The following is an 18,117-nucleotide window of genomic DNA, read 5'->3' as shown; positions in this document are numbered from 1 at the left end:
TCAAAATAATCATCAGCAAGTTTCAATATTTTTCCCATGGATTTTACACGGAAATTGAGCTGTCTTGTGTTTCTGTTATGTGTTCTCATTTCTTTACAGAACCAAGACGTTGATATCAATAAGCAATTCTCTTCACACATTGACAAATATTGCTCTCTATCTGTTATTGATAATGATAATGTTGATGATGATTCTAACTCGATTTTCGATTACTCGTTTCCACCTCTTCCAATGTTTGCTACGACTTCTGTAGAGAGAAGGAAGCTCCAACAACAAACTCGCTCACTTGGTTCTCTCAAATACGATTACTACTATGAAACTTGTCCTGAAGCTGAGCGAATCATCAGATCAAGTGTTAGAGATCTTTTTAAAAAGCGACCACAGATTGCTCCTGCATTGTTGAGGCTTGTTTTCCATGACTGCTTTGTTGAGGTCATTTTCCTAAACAGCTACTTGTATAATATCGTGTTTCTGCTTGAGTGTTTATATATCAGTGCATTTTTTTCGTTTATGGTTGCAATTTCAACTTAAAGTTAACGTTATAGTCGATGGCGAAACAGGAATATGAAGTGTCATTTTCCTTAATTACTTGTGTAATCTCTTGTTTCTGCTCGTGTTTTTATACATCAGTGTATTTTTCGTTTTTGGTTATATATGCAATTTCAGCTTAAAGTTAGGGTTATAGTTAATGATGAAGCGTGAGTTTGAAATGTATCGATCAGTCTTAGTAATATTGTTTGATGTTGTCGAGAAAGTTTATTAAATTGGATTTTGTTGATTCTGATCTGATCTGATCGTTGATAAAAAAAAAACAGAGGCCTGAACGTGTTTTATACATCAGTGCATTTTTTTCTTTTTTGGTTATGCAATTTCAACTAAAAGTTTGCGTTATAGTCAATGACGAAGCAGGAGTTCGAAGTATTTTGATCAGTTTTAGTAATATAGTTTGATTGCTATCGAGGAAGTTTATTAAATCGGCAATAGTATAATGCTTTCTGATCTTTGATTAAAAAAAAAAAAAAAAAACAGAGGCCTGATTAGTCCGTTTCATATAGCCTGGTGTTTCTGCTTTTGTTTGGCTATGTGACTCCATTTTTTGTTTTGGTATTGGTTATATTACTAATTCCGGGTAACTAGTTTGTAAGTTCTTAGCATTAACTCTTGTTCTCTCATGTTTATTTATTACTGATTATGTTAACAAATGAGCTCTTTATCATGAAAAATCAATTTGTTTTCTCTTTTCCAATTCAAATAGTATATTGAATGTCTCAACGGCGAACATTGAATTTGAAGTATATGTGTTGTCTTTGAGAAGTTCTCGTCAATGCAAACTTGGTTATTATGACTCGTTGCTTTCTAATCAATCAATGCTAAATAACAGGGATGTGATGCCTCAGTTTTACTGGACTCTGTTGAGGGAATGCAGAGCGAGAAAGAATCTCCGCCCAACGAGTCATTGAAGGGCTTTGACGTTATAGATATCGTTAAATCAGAGCTTGAAGAAGCTTGTCCAGGAGTTGTTTCCTGTGCTGATGCTGTTGTTTTGGCTGCTAGAGAAAGTGTTATTTTGGTAATTCCAATATCTATTTGTTAATTGTGTGTGTCTCGTAGTGGCGGAACTAGAATTTTATTAAGGGGATTCAATTTTTATAGAAATAGACTAGATCAAGCTTGTGATTTCAAGTCAGGGGGATTCAATCCTTGTATTTATCATGCATTTTATTGTTTTTGGATTGTAAAATACATGTATAATAAGTAATACTCATAGTTTTTTGGCTGAAGAGTGAACTTGTATACCCAATACACAACTGAAGAGTCTTCCATTAATTTCAGGCTGGTGGCCCTTTCTACCCACTGAAAACAGGAAGGAGAGACAGTGTAGCTTCATTCGCAGAAGTTGCAACATTTGAGCTTCCTAGTCCTCAGGATGATCTTTCCAAGATCATTGAATCATTCTCATCCAAAGGTTTCGATGAAAGGGAGGCAGTAAGCCTCTTAGGTAATGTTTTTTACTAGTAGGAATCTTCGTGTTGATTGCTTTCACACGGATGAAATCTAGTTTATGTTGGTAGTGTTTGATTCGAGTTATTTGCAACAGGGGCTCACAGCACTGGAAAGATCCATTGCAAATTCTTCGTCAACAGGCTCTACAACTTCGGCGGGACTAATAGCTCTGACCCTTCTATGGACTCGGAATTTTTGAGTCTCTTGAGGTCAAAATGCAACACCAATCAGGCTACTAATTTGATGTCACCAGCATCAAAATCACTATCCCCGTCCCAACTAATTTCAGCATCACCTTCACCTTCATCTTTTATCGTTCAATTGTCATCTGTCCCGGTGGAGGAGCCAGCAATGAAGATGGACTATGAAGGACCTGGAGAAAGTTTTGGTACACTATATTACCGCAGTCTTCTACAAGGCAGGGGAATACTCTATGTAGATCAACAGCTTACGGCAGGGGAAGAAACTAAAACCTGGGTTCAAGCTTATGCTTCAGATGTGTCTTTGTTTCACAAAGATTTTGGTTTGACAATGATGAAGCTTTCTAACTTGGGAGTCCTGACTGCACCAATGGGACAGGTTCGCAAAGATTGCCGGAAAGTTTCCTGATAAAAGCTCAATGGTTTGCTCACTTGCTTAGCGTATTGAAATTTTGGTTTTGGTCCCTCAGCTTCACTCTCTCATTTCTTGAAATTCTGTGATATCATCGTGCTTAGTAGTACAAGTGTTCTGGTTTTGTTTATATGAATTAAACAGGCTTTAAAGACTCAAATCTAGTTTTACTTTCTCTTATGGCATATTCCAAAGCTCATTAAAAGTTAAACAAACAGTTGGTCAGGTTGACTCGTTAAGAAAGCAGACACCAGTCAAAATATCAATTGAGCAGAATAATACTCTGAATATCATATTACACAAATAAATAGAGAAATACACACATTCCTGGATCTTTTAATTGATATTAAGCGAATGACAAATACCAAACAGGAAGAGAAGTAGAAGATGAGAAATTGCACCACCACTCACAATCTCAGAGGCACACGCAAAGGATACTTGTTTGTTTCTACAGCTTGAGAGGACCAAGTCTTCGCATTGAACTGTTGACACTGCCTGATGGTTTTCGAATCAAGAACTCGGTGTACATGTCCATGAAAAATCTGTCAACAATGTCAACATAAACTGGACTGCTTAGCAGAGAGTAGCATTGGAGCACTTCTTCCACATCCAGCACATGATCGATATCTTCTCCTTCCATCATTTCCAATTCCTCCATCTTCTGCAGTAAAGTTAGACCCCCTTTACTCGTGCTTCGTGTTAAGACCTCTCGCCCTTTCTTCTCCTCTTCCTTTCTCCTTTCTCTTTCCATGTCCTTCACACTGAACCGCACTGAAATTTTCCTCTGGCTTTCAGTATCTCCTTCAGCCATCCCTTGATATTTCCTAAAATTTTTGCCAGCGATCTTTCTCTCTGAAATCTCATTGTGATCAGGCTGTTGCCATTGTTCATAGTAGTCCCTGTACAAGTCATCTATCTGCTGAACAGTAGACTTTGAGATTCTTTTGCTGCCAAATATTCGTCTGCTGCCTGAGAAAGGATTGAGGTGACGAGCAACTTTAGGTAGCTTGTCGTGACCTCCAAAGAGAAACAACTTGAGATTATGGGGAGTTTTGTGGAGGAAATTCTTAGTCTTCTGGATGGTTTTCTTAAGCAGCATTTGTGGTTCTATCTTGTTGTACAACTCGTCCATCTGATTTTTCTCTTAGCTGCGCAGCAAGAATACTGCAATATGTTTGGCTTCTCTGAAGTTAAAACTTCCAAGTTGTTTAATATAGGGGACAGACAGAGCTGATTTGCTCGTTGTTAGCTTAAGACAAAAAGCAAAAAGGGTATGAAATACATGGGGAAACTTCTTGCTTTAGTTGTTCCTCCAGATATGTTTTTCTATTTCCATTATGTTGATTATTCTGACCCTACAGCCGGCACGGAAAATTTGCAAGGATGAGGTATAAAGAGGAGAAAAACTAAAAGCTAATTGCTGGTTGATGGATCGAATCAATGATCAAGAGGTTTTTGAGGATTCAGAATTGATGGTCTGTCCACCTATAAGAAGGAGAATATTTAAGCTTAGGCCGAAGTTGGGTTCAGGCACATTTAAAGCTATAACTGCATGCCTAAGAATAATTAAATGGTGGAATTAGGGAATGGAATTTCAATAATGATCACTATAAAGAAAAGATTGAACAATGAGTTGGATGGATGTTTGATGTGATTAGTACATACAACTAAAGAGTATCTAAATTTTTGTAGAGTTATCTGCCAATGGGACCTCAAGTAATAAATGAGAAAGGCCTTAATTAGCCACTAATCGAGTAGATTTAGTGATTCCTACTTTTAGAGGAAGAGCTGGTTTTGGACCCCCAATCTTTAAGAGATTGGTACAGTGTTGGTTGATGAAGATAAGGTGCATAAACAGAAGATATGATTGAAATGGGTGAGGAGATGAGGCTCAATCTCATTATATCAGTCTCTTTCTACGGTTTAACACTAGCAGTCTTTAACATGCTCCAATAGGCATCGTCTACCTCAACAATAAATTCATATAATCCGCTCTTACTTTATTGTACTGAACAGTCAACTCTCAATAAGTAGTTTTGGATCAGACAAATATTAGGTACTCCCTCCATTTCATATTAAGTGACTTTTAGGCCTTTTATTTTGTTTCAAAATAAGTGACGCTTTAGGATTTCAAGAAAAAATTAATCCTATTTTTCCAAACTTACCCTTATTTATAATCAAGAATCATTAAATAACTTTTCTTTTTCTAAGCATTAATTAAAGGTAAGTTAGTAAAAATACTCATAATTTTCTGAAAGTAAGTAATTTCTTAAAGGATGTGCATGAGTTAAAAGAGTCCACTTATTATGGAATGGAGCGAGTATATTACCAAAGCCTAGCAAATGCAAGCTCACGAAATGTGGGCGTCGACAACATTCATGAGTCATAAATACAGCTGATATAGATTTGCTTAAGGCCAAATACATATGCAGCTCCTTAAACTTGTCGAGATTTTCCATTTAGGCACCTCGACTAAAGATGACCTATTAAACACTTAATCTATATTTGAATTGTGTCTATTAGACACTAACTGCTGATGTCTTGTGAAGAGTGCAATACACCTCTTGTGAGAGAGTGAGATTGAATCCTAATTTTTTTTTTTTTTTTTTTTTTTTTTACTCTCTCCTTCACCTTTTTGTGTGTTGACCACCACTCCACCATCACCTTTTTATCACCTTTGCAGACTATCACCATTTTAGAGTGACGAAAACCTCAAATCTAAAGCAGGACATACAAAAAGGATTATTAACAACTTTAACTAGCAGAGAACAAAAATAAATTAATTTCTTCCAACTACAACGCTTATCAAATTTGATAGATTCTCAACTAAAGAACCCAAACTCAATTAATTATCCCATGAACACCACCCTGTATAACTTAATCAGGGGCGGATTTATGTTGGTCCGAGGAGTGTCACGTGACACTGCTTCGTTGAATTTTTTTTATGAAATATACATATATAAAAAATAAATGGAACAAAAGTAAACTATAAATATAATAAAGTGACACTGCTAGCACAAAGCTGTGCGTTGGTCTGATAGTAAGGAGCTTCATTTTGAAGGTGAGGTCGCTAGATCAAACTCGCCTAGCCTCTTTTTTTTTTTTTTGGCTTATACTATAATTTAAATCCTAAATCAATAAAATAACTAAAATATAATTGGAACAAAACGGCAGTGGGTCCTAAAACCAGTAAATATAGTCCTAAAAATAATGCAATTATATATTGTAGAAAAAGAAGTATTTAGTACTATTTCTAATGAGGCTATTATGGATACTTTTCAAAAGATGAAATCTCGTAGAGGAGAATTGTAATAATGTACTTGTATTGAGTTTTATTAATATGATTTGAGTTGTCTTTTTATAATATGATATCATTATAGTGATTTATTCAGTTGTTCATTCTTTTACACGGTGACACTGCTTATGAAAAATCCTGCGTATACCACTATAACTGATGCTCTTCATAAATCACAGAATCCACTTTAGACACCCACATATATACCACCCAATATGTGACAAATCTATTAATCTTGAAAAAAAATTGCTGACTCAATTAAGTTTCAAATCCATCTACTGGAAGACGTCATCTCATACCATAACTTAATTGTCCTTCAAATATAAGTGTCACACTAAGCAGAAAATACGTGGATCAGCATGATCAATGGGGATTCGTCCATGTCCATGTTTGTTTTAACCACCTCATTCGAAGGGTTAAATTTGGGTGATATAAATCTCAAATCACTTGAAAGAAAATGCAAGAACCATCACTGAAATACAGAAATTCACAGTCAAAGAAAACCTGAAGTTCTGGGGGACTAGGAAGGACACTTGGGGCGAGGGGTTTTTGAAGAAGACGAGAATGGTGGGGAGAAATGGTAGAAAAAAAATGTAGGAAAGTGTGCTCTTTCTAATTCCAAGTGTAACATAGTGATTTGCTTAGTTTTCCCAGTCAACGCATTTGAGACTCACGCTAATTTTGTGAGAGATTGTCAATAATGTCTAATAGACGCAATTTATATATAATATAAAGTTAGGCATAAACAAAGTGATGTGGTACCTTTATATGGTCATCATTCCTATTTATCTTTTATCTCCTTTTTCTGAATTTTTCTCTATTTTTTCTTATGTTTTAATTAAGGAATTAACCACATTCTAACCTATTTATTGAGTTTCATTAAATTATGTAATAACCACACCAATTCATTGTGTATAAGTTACTGTATTAATTATTAATTATTGTATATGCTAATGGAGAACTGAAAAGCCCCATCAGCTTTCAAGTTCTTCCAACGAGCCTCTCCCCTCCGATCCCTCACCTTCTACAAGTTAAAAGAGTCATACATATATATATATATATATATATATATATATATATATATATATATATATATATATATATATATATATATATATATTACAAGAAGAAACGGATATGGTATAGGCCTTAGATGTTGATCTCTTTGGTGTCTAATATTAGTAAGGTAAGACATATTTACACAAAAATTGTGCATATTTCGGTTAAGCTTGTACACATATTTTAGTATGATCTTCTAATTTTTTTATGTCCTTCAATTTCTTTTTATTTGTTTCTACTTAATTTTATCTTATAGGAAAAATATATATGAAAATAATTTAGAGATGTGGTCCTAGGGATCTGATTGTAACCAGAATTATCGTGTCATATTTAGCACTGCAAATTTTCATGTACTATTCAAGCTAAGAGAAAAATAACTTACACTGTATGAATATAGTTGGCTTATGCCACCTTGAAAGCATACTCTAAAATAATTTGTCAACAGAGGTATGTTCTTTCCCTTGACCCCTGAACGAGGTCCGTTCATATGGTTAAGATTGGCCTCAATCTGTTATTTATTTAACTATATATTATTTAATTGTTTGGACTCTCATAGATTCTTCATATTTTTTTAAAAGAATTTTTGTACAACTTTTAATATGCCACCGCCCACCAGAATGTCTTTGCAGACATGACTTTCGGTTATTAGATACTTGCCTTATCTCTTATTCAGATGATAAATTCGTTGTTTCTTACTTCGTTTTTGTGTTCTTTTGTTGCATATGTGAGGGCACTTCTTGTGAAGTCGTTTTGGCTCTTCATATTGTTTTTTGTCAAAATCAACTATTGTTTTGTCATTTTTTCCGTTAAATCTATTTACCAATGTTCTTATAGGTTATAAACATGTAACCTTTTTTGCAATATTGTAGTTTTGCACCCTGATGAGTTCGTTGAAATTTAGTACATATCAAACGATGTAAAGATAAGCGGTGATTTTTTTTAATTGTATGGAAGTACAAATCAGTGTTGTACACACATTCAACTATCAACGTTGAATTAAGCAGCAATGGTGACAATAACAATGTTTATTTAGTGATATTTTATTTTTCTACTCATCCGATAGTTTTTTAGGGCTTACCAGTTACTCCTACATTTTAGAGAATTCCCTAATGTACTAGTAATAGCTATTCTTAAAAATAGTGCAGCCAAGTTGTGGTTTATGATAGTCTGTTTTGGCTAGGAGACAAAAGGGGTATTATTTTTTCTGTTTTACATAAATTTCAATCTTATTCCTCTATCAAAATTCCTTCAATTTGTATATGCGACGCAAAAGAAATTTAGAGGTTCGTAATCTATTTATTATTTCTCAATCACCGGAAACTCTGTGTGTGTGTACTTCTATAAATTGATCTGTCAATATATGTTTTATACACGGAAAAATATGATTGTTATGATGTTGTGTTTACATCTTTTTTATATCCACTAAGAATATTGGTGATGTTTTATTTATTTTGACTTTTAATTTAATTATTGACTATTTAAATTTTGAAATAAACCTAAGGGTTGAACTTGTAAACTTTAGATTTCACAAAGTATGATTTGTGATTACTCTTAATATTTGGGTATCAGGAAAAAAATCATAACTTCAATGAGGTATTTCATGACCGCGCGAAGCGCGGATAAATTCACTAGTTTTTATATAAATCAAGTGTTCAATAGGTCATATCTTGAGTTGAGGTGTCTAAATGAAAAATCTTTACAAGTTCAGGGGGCTGGCTGCATATGTATTTGGCCTTTGGTTAATGACATGTGCCATCGCTATAGCCTAACTGGAACTAAACGACAACCTAACGAATCCGCGACTTTTCTAGCACAAAAAAAAAAAAAAAAAAATTGAACCAAACTAGTACAAAAAAAAAAAAAAAAAAAAAAAACCCCACATTAATAGGTTTCACGCACAAATTTCGTGCGTGAAAGGACCAACCTGCAAAAATGCAGCTTGGGCCTTTCACGCACGAAATTCGTGCGTGAAAGGACCAACTTGCAAATATGCAACCTGGGCCTTTCACGCACGAATTCAGGAGGCCTAACATCTGAAAGTGTCAGGAAAATTAACCTTTCACGCGCAGAAACTGTGCGCGAAAGGCTTTTATCCTTTCACGCACTAATTTCGTGCGTGAAAAGGCCTCCCTCCCCCAGCACCTTGATTTGACAATGCATTATTTGACCGTTTTAACACGACTTGTATCGCGCACCATTTTAATGCGCAATGTAACACCACACATGACAATTTCAGGAATTTACGACACATAGAGCCTTGATTTGACAATACGTTGCTGCATTATTTGACCGTTTTAACACGACTTGTATTGCGCACCATTTTAATGCGCATTGTAAGTATTGATTTAACAACACACCACGCATGACAATTTCAGGAATCTATGACACATAAAGCCTTGATTTGACAATACGTCGCTGCATTATTTGACCATTTTAACACGACTTGTATTGCGCACCATTTTAATGTGCATTGTAAGTATTGATTTGACAACACACCACGCATGACAATTTCAGGAATCTATGACACATAAAGCTTTGATTTGACAATACGTTGCTGCATTATTTGACCATTTTAACACGACTTGTATTGCGCACCATTTTAATGCGCAATGTAACACCACGCATGACAATTTCAGGAATCTATGACACATAAAGTCTTGATTTGACAATACATTGCTGCATTATTTGACCGTTTTAACACGACTTGTATTGCGCACCATTTTAATGCGCAATCTAAGTGTTGATTTGACAACACACCACGCATTACAATTTTGAGTGGTCTATTTAACTTGAAGGCTTGACGAGTGAAAAACGCATCAACTTCATAAGTCTAAGTCTTACAAGTCATTAAAAAAAAATCAAACTTAATAGAAAAAATATCTCAAAATGCTTCAACTGTTAAGGTTTCACTATTTTGGGATGGAGATATCGTCGAGGACAATTACTCCATTCGTTATAGTATCAAACCAAAAGCCCGTGTTAAATTTCCAACAACTTTAAATTATGAAACACTAGTCAGTTACATGCACAAAAGAATGAAAACTACACCCACTGAGTTTGGAATCTCAATAACTGGCAGATATCCACAAACAATATCAAACGGTGTAGTGCGTTATGGCATGCACAATATCAACGATGATGAATCTTTGAGTGATTATTTGGGATCGCCGGAAGAATATCGTGATTTAGTATTCATTAATGTTCTTGAGATGTATGTTGAAAAGATACATCGAGAAGAAGTCCCTCAAGTCCAGTCTATTCATGGTAACACTTATGGGGACTTTAGTTATTATGGAGACATTTTGAGTGGTCAAGGGCCGCTGGAAAATCTAAGCCAGCAATTTAATCAAGCTTACAATGAAAATTGGTAAATATGAATTTTTCATATTATTATGTGTAGTAGCACGTGTTTGTTGTATGAATTGGTAAATAACCAGTTTTCAAATCTTTATAGGAACTATTCTCAAAACTCGCCAGTGGTACCAAATATGGATGTTGGTCAATCCTCTCAGTTCGGTGGAGTTGATCATTCTCCACAACATGACAGTGCTTATGAAAGACAGTAAGTTCATCACCTTGATATGAAATTATCTGTATATATATATATATGATGTTGGTATTTAAAATATGTTATTTTTCGTGTAGGAGGATGAATGCACTTGATAATGAAGATTTTCCTAATTATTATGAGTCATCATCAAGTGATGATGATGAAATAGCTAATAATGCAGAGGTAACCGATGATGAAGATGATGATGATGTTCAAGTTGGTATGACCAACAATATTCCTCAAAGCCAAAACCAACAAGAACCAATGCACCACCACGTACCACCACCGATGGCTGAAAACTCAATTTCTGAAAGCTCAGTTCAGTGGCATTCTAACAATATCCCTTATCTTGACAGCCTGCAGGGTCGTGATGATGCATTTGTCTTCACAAGAGAAGATGATGATAGTCGCCAAAAAACCTGGATTGAACCAAAGGATCTCAACAAAGATCGATGCTACCTTGAAAAGGGAATGTTGTTCGCATCCAAAAAGGTGTTGCAATGGGCTATCAAAATTTATTGTTTTAAGGACATGAGGGAGTTTAAAGTTGATCAGTCAAACACAACGATATGGAGACTAGTTTGTAAACGACGGTATCAAGGCTGTGAGTGGTTGCTTCGGGGAATTGTTAAGCCTGATGGTATGTGGGCTATCACAAAATTCCGCGAAAGACACACTTATGATATGGAAGAAAATCGAGCAGATCATTATAATTTAGATACAAACATGATTGCTCAAGTATTACTTAAAGACGTTGCTGAAACGCCAAGGTAACTTATCCTACCTAGTACATTATATGTCTTATATCGATTAAAAGATCATTACTAAATGTTGTTTGTTTAAACTTGTGCAGGATCCCCATCAAAGATTGTATTCGAAACGTTTAAACCATATATAGTAAAACTATAAGAAACAGAAAGGGATTTCTCAGGCGTAGACGCGCTTTTGAGATGGTCTTTGGAAATTGGCATACTTCTTTTCAATCGCTGCCAAGGTATATGGCAGCTCTACAACATTTTAATAATGGTACTATTGTAGAGTGGCGGCTTATAGAGGGTAAAATCTTCAACTTCGTATTTCGGACATTCAAACCATGCATTAATGGTTTTACTCACTGCCGACCAGTGATATCCATAGATGGTACGCATGTATATGGTGCCTACGACATCAAGCTCCTAATTGCAATAGGAATGGATGCCAATGGGTCAATATTTCCTCTTGCTTTCGCAATTGCCGCTAACGAGAGCGACGACACATAGGGGATCTTTTTTACCCATTTGAAAACTCATGTTATTAAGGATCGTACCGGCATATGCGTGTTGTCTGATCGTCATAAAGGCATATTGCACAATATGGCTAATTTACCGGGGTGGCAGCCTCCCTTTGTTTACCATCGCTATTGTTTAAGGCACTTGAAGGCAAATTTGCAATCAACGTTTCACAATGGCACTCTAAACAAATTGATGTGGGGGGCTGCGATGGAGCATCAACAACGAAAATGGGCTGCAAAAATGGATCTGATCAGGGCAGTGAGTGAACCCGCATATGTTTGGTTGATGAATCTCGAAGTTGAAAAATGGACGTTTCATGCTGATGGAGGCAAAAGATGGGGCATGCTCACAACAAACAGCTCAGAGTCTTTCAATGGCTTGCTGAAATCTGCTCGAGGACTACCTGTCACCGCAATGGTGAGAATGACTTTCAAGCAGGTTGTGGAGCGATTTGTTGTTAGGGCAAGGCAGGCTAGAGCAATATTAGCCGACGGCGGGACATGGATGCCAAAGCCCTTAAAAAATATGGAGCATTATAGAAAAAAAAGTGAGCATCACCAAATGACCGAGTATGACCCAATTCAACATGTGTATGAAGTTAGGACGGGTTATCACAACGGTAAGGGTGGAAACGTGCATACCGTTTATGAGGCAACAAGAACATGCACTTGCGGTAAGTGGCAAACGCACCACATGCCGTGCTCTCATGCTGTCAAGTGCTTCGAGAGAATGAGAAAAACGGTAACAAGTTATGTGGCGGGGGAATATAAGGTCCACAGTTACCTTAGAGCATATTCCGGCCAATTCCACTCACTTGGTAATGAAGCTTATTGGCCAAACGAGCCGTTTTCGATGGTTGCTAACAAGGATTACATCAGGAAATTGGGCATTAACTCACGGAGTCGTAGACCCAATCAAATGGATGTTAGTGAAAAAACTTATTCTCGCAAGTGTTCTACATGTAAGGAATATGGCCATGACAAGCGTTCGTGTGGGCAACAAGGCCGTAGTAGTACAAGCACGTCTCGAAGTAATAGAGCCTCTAGAACTTGAAGATTGTATTATTATTGTAATTTATTATTGTATTGCTTTGAATTAGTATTGTAATTAAATGGAATGAATTATTTTTTAATTAGTGTAAACCTCTCGTATTGGTTGAATTATTATTAAATCAAATATTTATATTTGTACATTCAAATATAATAAAACACTTAAATCAAAACCCTATAAATATGACAAGTTTCAAAACATACTTCGGGGCACTTTAGAACCCCTAAAACGACGATCCAAACGTTTAGGTGGACTTGATGTAATGAGCCGACATTATTGTACGCAACAAAAGATATTAAGTTTTATATAAAATATTGATATTTTGGGGTTTTGAAACATGACTAATCTTTGCCCAAAGTATGAAAAAAAATGTGATTTGAAAGGTAACACCAATTAATGCGTGAAAAAAAATGTGATTTGCAGTTTGGTCCTTTCACGCACGAAATTCGTGCGTGAAACCTATTAATGTGTTTTTTTTTTTGTACTAGTTTGGTTCAATTTTTTTTTTTTTTTGCTAGAAAAGTCGCGAATATAGAGATTAAATTTCTTTCATTTTGTTCGTTTATTGTGCCCACCATTATCATCTTCGTTTACTTTATATTTATTCTTTCTTTATGTCTAGACGCTCTTGTGTCTTGTATATAAATTTTTCACGTGTCTAGTTTGTGCAACGTCATTAAGTTAAAACTCATTTCTGAATATTAACTTATGAATCATAATTTCAAGGGATAATATATAGACCCTTTCAAACTAGTCATATATTTCAATTACAACTTACGTTTCATTGTTTCAACGGTCATACTCGTCCACTACTTTTTTTTTTTTTTTTTTTGGTCCATACCTATGAATTAGTTCAAAGTAGTATTAATACCACCTTTTGCATCCACGTGGCATAGGCATTATTTCCAACTTCCAGGTAGCACAGGAGTATGTCCAAATTAGTGTATTTTCCCATTCTTTTTCCATTAACAATATTTTCTTTTTACTTTTTTATTAGTTAAACCTTTTTGTCATTATTTCATTTCTCTTTAAAAAAACATGAATCTCATTAGTCTTACGTAGGGCTGGGCATAAATACCGAAAACCGAAAAACTGGACCGAATCGAACCGAACTTCAAGAAACCGAATTAGTTTAGTTCGGTGTTTGGTGTTCACCTTCTAAAAACCGAAACCGAAATAGCCGAACCGAACTTTGATGAAACTGAACCGAAGAACCGAAATTTATACATTACCCAAAAAAATTAAAATAGTCCAGACCCATTAAGTTTAAGCCCCAAAAAAACTCAATTGTAATAAGCTCTCTTTTGCTTTTGTATCCCTAATTTTCCACTTCAGTTGAGGAAATCAAATATCCTTAACAAAGAAAGGTGACTAGGATGTGTCTTTAGGATTAATGTATGTCCTTTATGTGTTTTCTTAATTATTCTTACTGTATGTATATAACACCTAGTAGTCTTATATTATGGTTATGGTTTTCTGTTCTTGTGTATCCTGTTTGTTTGATTTTGATTTTAATTTGTTAGTTTTATGTTTTGTTGCTTTTGAGAATATGAATTAGTGTAAATGGAATCGCTTCTAATATTATATCAAAAAAACCGAATTGAAAAAACAGAAACCGAACTGAACCAAACTTCAAAAAATTGTAACCGAAATAACCGAACAGAACTAGTTTGGTTCGGTGTTCGGTGTCCACCTTCAAAAAATCGAAACCGAAATAGCCAAATCAAAGTTTGATAAAACCGAACCGAAGAACTGAACGCCCACCCCTAATCTTACGTACTCCTACAGCGTTTCTCGTTGGGTCATTTGCACTTCTGGCCCTATTTTGTGCTGGTCTTTAATTTTCTCCTCAACACAAATAAATTTTTCACGGGGCATAATTTTATATTTTCACATCATAATATTCTATAAGTTATGTCCCGCGTCTAGGGGTGTACATGGACCGGGTTGGTTCGGATTTTTTAAAGACCAAACCAAACCAATTGCATCGGGTTTTTAAATCTATACACCAAACCAAACCAACAAAAGTCGGGTTTTTCAACCTCGGATTTTCTTGGTTTTTTCGGGTTGCTCGGGTTTTTCGGGTTTTTTGGATTTTTTCCGGTAAAGTCTTCATACAAAACATATAACTTGTACTTCAAATATTTCTTTAGTCCTAGTAAGATACGACTATCTAATTAAGATATTTATTAAGAAAATAACACAAAACGTGATGAGAGATGACATTGTGCTAAAATATTCGATAAAAAAAATTAATGAAATTGCATAAATAAATTTTTCATAATCTAAAAGTACTAAGTCATGCTACAATAAATACAAATAATTTATAAGGCATGTAGAAAATGATCATAATCTTAGGGGTCGTTTGGTTCAAAAACAAATTACGCTGGCATAAGTTATACTGGGATTAATTACGTTGGGATAAGTTATGCTGGGATTAGTTATTCTGGAGTTATTTTTTATTGACTATTTGGTATGTTGGACTAAAAGTATTATACATTGGATAATTTATAAAAAGAAGAGGTTTCTTTCTTATCCCGGGATAACTTATCCTGGGATAACTTATTCTGGGATAACTTATTCCACCCTGTGGTAGGTATAAGTTATCCCAGCACTATTTTTACTCCTAGGATAACTTATCCCATGATTACTAACCAAACGAGGGATAAGAAATTGCTAAATTCTTATCCCAGGACTATATATGTTTATCCTTCATACCAAACGACCCCTTAAAGTACTACGTCATGCTAAAATAAGTACGACTAATAAGTATTAATTACATGACTAGATATTAAAGAAAAAAATAAAATTAAGTTATGTATTTTCACTTTCTAAACTAATATAAAACTAAAGAATAGATATCAAAATTATTGTCATTCCAGTGTTAGATATGAATTTCTTCTGTTAGCATTAGTATTGATTTAATTTTTGTTGAGTTTTATTTGAGTTACTAATATCATTGAGCTATAAAACTTATTAAACCATTCAAAATTCTAATTCCAAGCTTGAAATAATATGTTAAAAGACAAAAAACTATGAAAAAGTTAAAGAAACATTTATAAATTACATTATAAATAAATATTTCTATGTATAAAACATGTTTGAAATTTTATAAATGTAATGTCGGGTTGGTTTGATTCGGTTTGACTTTTTTTAGCTAAAACCAAACCAAACCAATAGTGTTCGGGTTTTTCTTTTTAAAACCAAACCAAGTCAAACCAAACCACTAATCGGGTTTTTTTCTCGGTTTGATTCGGATTATCGGTTTGGTGCGGTTTGTCGGTTTGCTTTGTACACCCCTACCCGCGTCCTTAATAACTTATGGCCGCTAGTCATTAGTTAGTTTTTGAAGGCCAAAAATTAAAGATCAGCCCTTTGAAGCCCAAAACGCGCAATTTCTTCTTTCCCGGGCCAAGTAATAGAAGAAATGGGCTCGGCAAGATAAATTACAAATTAATAGCCCAAAACAATTTTGGCCCACTTGAAAAACCCTAAAGCCCTTTCCAACCCGTAAGTATAAATAGTGCTATTATCGCCGCATTTCATCTTTCACGCTAGGGTTTCTGCAACTTCATCTACAATGGTAAGTGAAACTCCATTACCGTTTCTTTCCCTCAACCTACATATGAAAAAGTTGATGATATGCTAATGAATGTATTATTATTATTGATGTTATAGGGTAAGGGAACAGGAAGTTTCGGTAAGAGAAGGAACAAGACTCACACACTATGTGTGAGATGTGGTCGCCGTAGTTTCCATCTCCAGAAAAGCCGTTGTTCTGCTTGTGCTTATCCTGCTGCCCGTAAAAGATCATGTAATATTGCTTTCTTTCTCTTCCCTCAAATCATTTGTATTGTGTGTGTATATGATGTCCTCAAATCTTTCTTCAGATGTATAATTTACTGTTGTCGTGAATGAAATGTTATTTTAGACAACTGGAGTGTGAAGGCAATCCGCAGAAAGACAACTGGTACTGGACGTATGAGGTACCTCCGCAATGTCCCTCGCAGATTCAAGACCAATTTCAGAGAAGGTATACATTCTATTTATGGCTTTAGTTGCTAAACTAACCTATATTGGGTGGTTTATTATGACTTGTCTTCGTTTGGTTTCTACATAAGCTGTGATCCACATTGTCAATGAAATATATTAGGTTTTTTTGGTCAAGTGTTTGCTAGGAAGAATCTGTAATCCAAGTTTCTAATTGAAGTGAAAAAAAGGTTCTTACGGCGGGATTCCTGTTTTGCCAATTTTGTCTAATAACTTGTACAGTTAGGAGCTCCGAATTGCCGAACTCATTTGTAATTTTCGTGCAGGAACTGAAGCAGCTCCAAGGAAGAAGGCCGCCGCTTCTGCTTGAATCCCTTGGAGAGAGTAATTGAGGAGGCTACTTTTGATTACGTTAGCTTAATTTGGGTTTTCGAGTATTAGAGAGCGAGAAAATTTTGGGAAACTTGTGTCCGGGGTTTGATGCTCAGTCAAAATTAGAGTTATTTATGTTACCATTATCAAAAAAAAAAAATTAGAGTTATTTATATTTTGGAAATGTGTTGTTGAAATTATCATTTTGATACAGATGGATTTTATTTTATAGTGCTTTCTATTTTTGGTTGCTTGCCCTGTTCATTTGCTTATGTTTTCCTGGAAGTTGAGAATTGAGGTTTTTATGCTCGGAATTTTGCAATGTTTATTCAACCTGTGCCACCATTATACGTAATCTTCTATTGCTTCTTGCTTCTAACCTAGGTACTATGATGTGCATCTATTAAGCTGACCTCCTTTGCTATTAGGTGCATTTACATGTAGTATGAAGATGCATGTTTCATGAGAACACTAGTTTGCGAAGCACTGAATTTTAATGGTTTACCAAGGATAAAGAATGTTTCCTGGACTTCAAATTATGGTCAATTAAGTGATTTAAAATAAAAACCATGGCACGACTTCAGATCAGATAATATACGAGATCTCTTTCCATTTGCAAGCTTTGGTAGTCTGAGTTATTGGCACAAGTCTTGATAGGCAGAGAGGTTTTGGCACTTGTGTATGGTGGGGGAATATTTGAATTGTGTGACAAAAAGATGCCGTTAAAAGCGTTTTCCTGTTCTGGCAGATCAATGAATTGCTAAATGTGGTCTTCTGTACTTGGAATTTGCTTGCAGATTTTACTAGTAGGACCATTCATTTTATAGGAGTGTTGGCCTTTAATGCAGTCTTTCATCTAAACACAATGCCTGTTCAATTGATGGTTAATGTGCGTCTACTCTGATTGATAAACT

The 18,117-nt window shown here is 35.2% G+C and overlaps 3 protein-coding genes across 3 annotated transcripts; 2 read left to right on the top strand and 1 right to left on the bottom strand.

Moving 5' to 3' along the window:
• On the top strand, positions 1 to 2,705 carry LOC132633400 (putative Peroxidase 48). The gene is made up of 4 exons (XM_060349800.1): positions 1 to 432; positions 1,382 to 1,570; positions 1,834 to 1,999; positions 2,099 to 2,705. Exons 1-4 carry the CDS (start codon positions 37 to 39, stop codon positions 2,611 to 2,613), a joined length of 1,266 nt encoding a protein of 421 aa, XP_060205783.1. The 5' UTR covers positions 1 to 36; the 3' UTR covers positions 2,614 to 2,705.
• A 146-nt stretch (positions 2,706 to 2,851) lies between these two features.
• On the bottom strand, positions 2,852 to 4,341 carry LOC132633401 (uncharacterized). The gene has a single exon (XM_060349801.1). The coding sequence runs from the start codon at positions 3,746 to 3,748 to the stop codon at positions 3,065 to 3,067; it is 684 nt and encodes a 227-aa protein (XP_060205784.1). The 5' UTR covers positions 3,749 to 4,341; the 3' UTR covers positions 2,852 to 3,064.
• Positions 4,342 to 16,284: 11,943 nt separating this feature from the next.
• Positions 16,285 to 17,453, top strand: LOC132633399 (large ribosomal subunit protein eL37x). Its single transcript, XM_060349799.1, has 4 exons — positions 16,285 to 16,424; positions 16,520 to 16,655; positions 16,773 to 16,874; positions 17,158 to 17,453. Exons 1-4 carry the CDS (start codon positions 16,422 to 16,424, stop codon positions 17,199 to 17,201), a joined length of 285 nt encoding a protein of 94 aa, XP_060205782.1. The 5' UTR covers positions 16,285 to 16,421; the 3' UTR covers positions 17,202 to 17,453.
• The last annotated feature ends 664 nt before the right edge of the window (positions 17,454 to 18,117 follow it).

Source organism: Lycium barbarum, chromosome 3 (genome assembly GCF_019175385.1).
Source record: "Lycium barbarum isolate Lr01 chromosome 3, ASM1917538v2, whole genome shotgun sequence".
Lineage (NCBI taxonomy): Eukaryota > Viridiplantae > Streptophyta > Magnoliopsida > Solanales > Solanaceae > Lycium > Lycium barbarum.
This window is presented reverse-complemented; position numbering and strand designations above follow the sequence as displayed.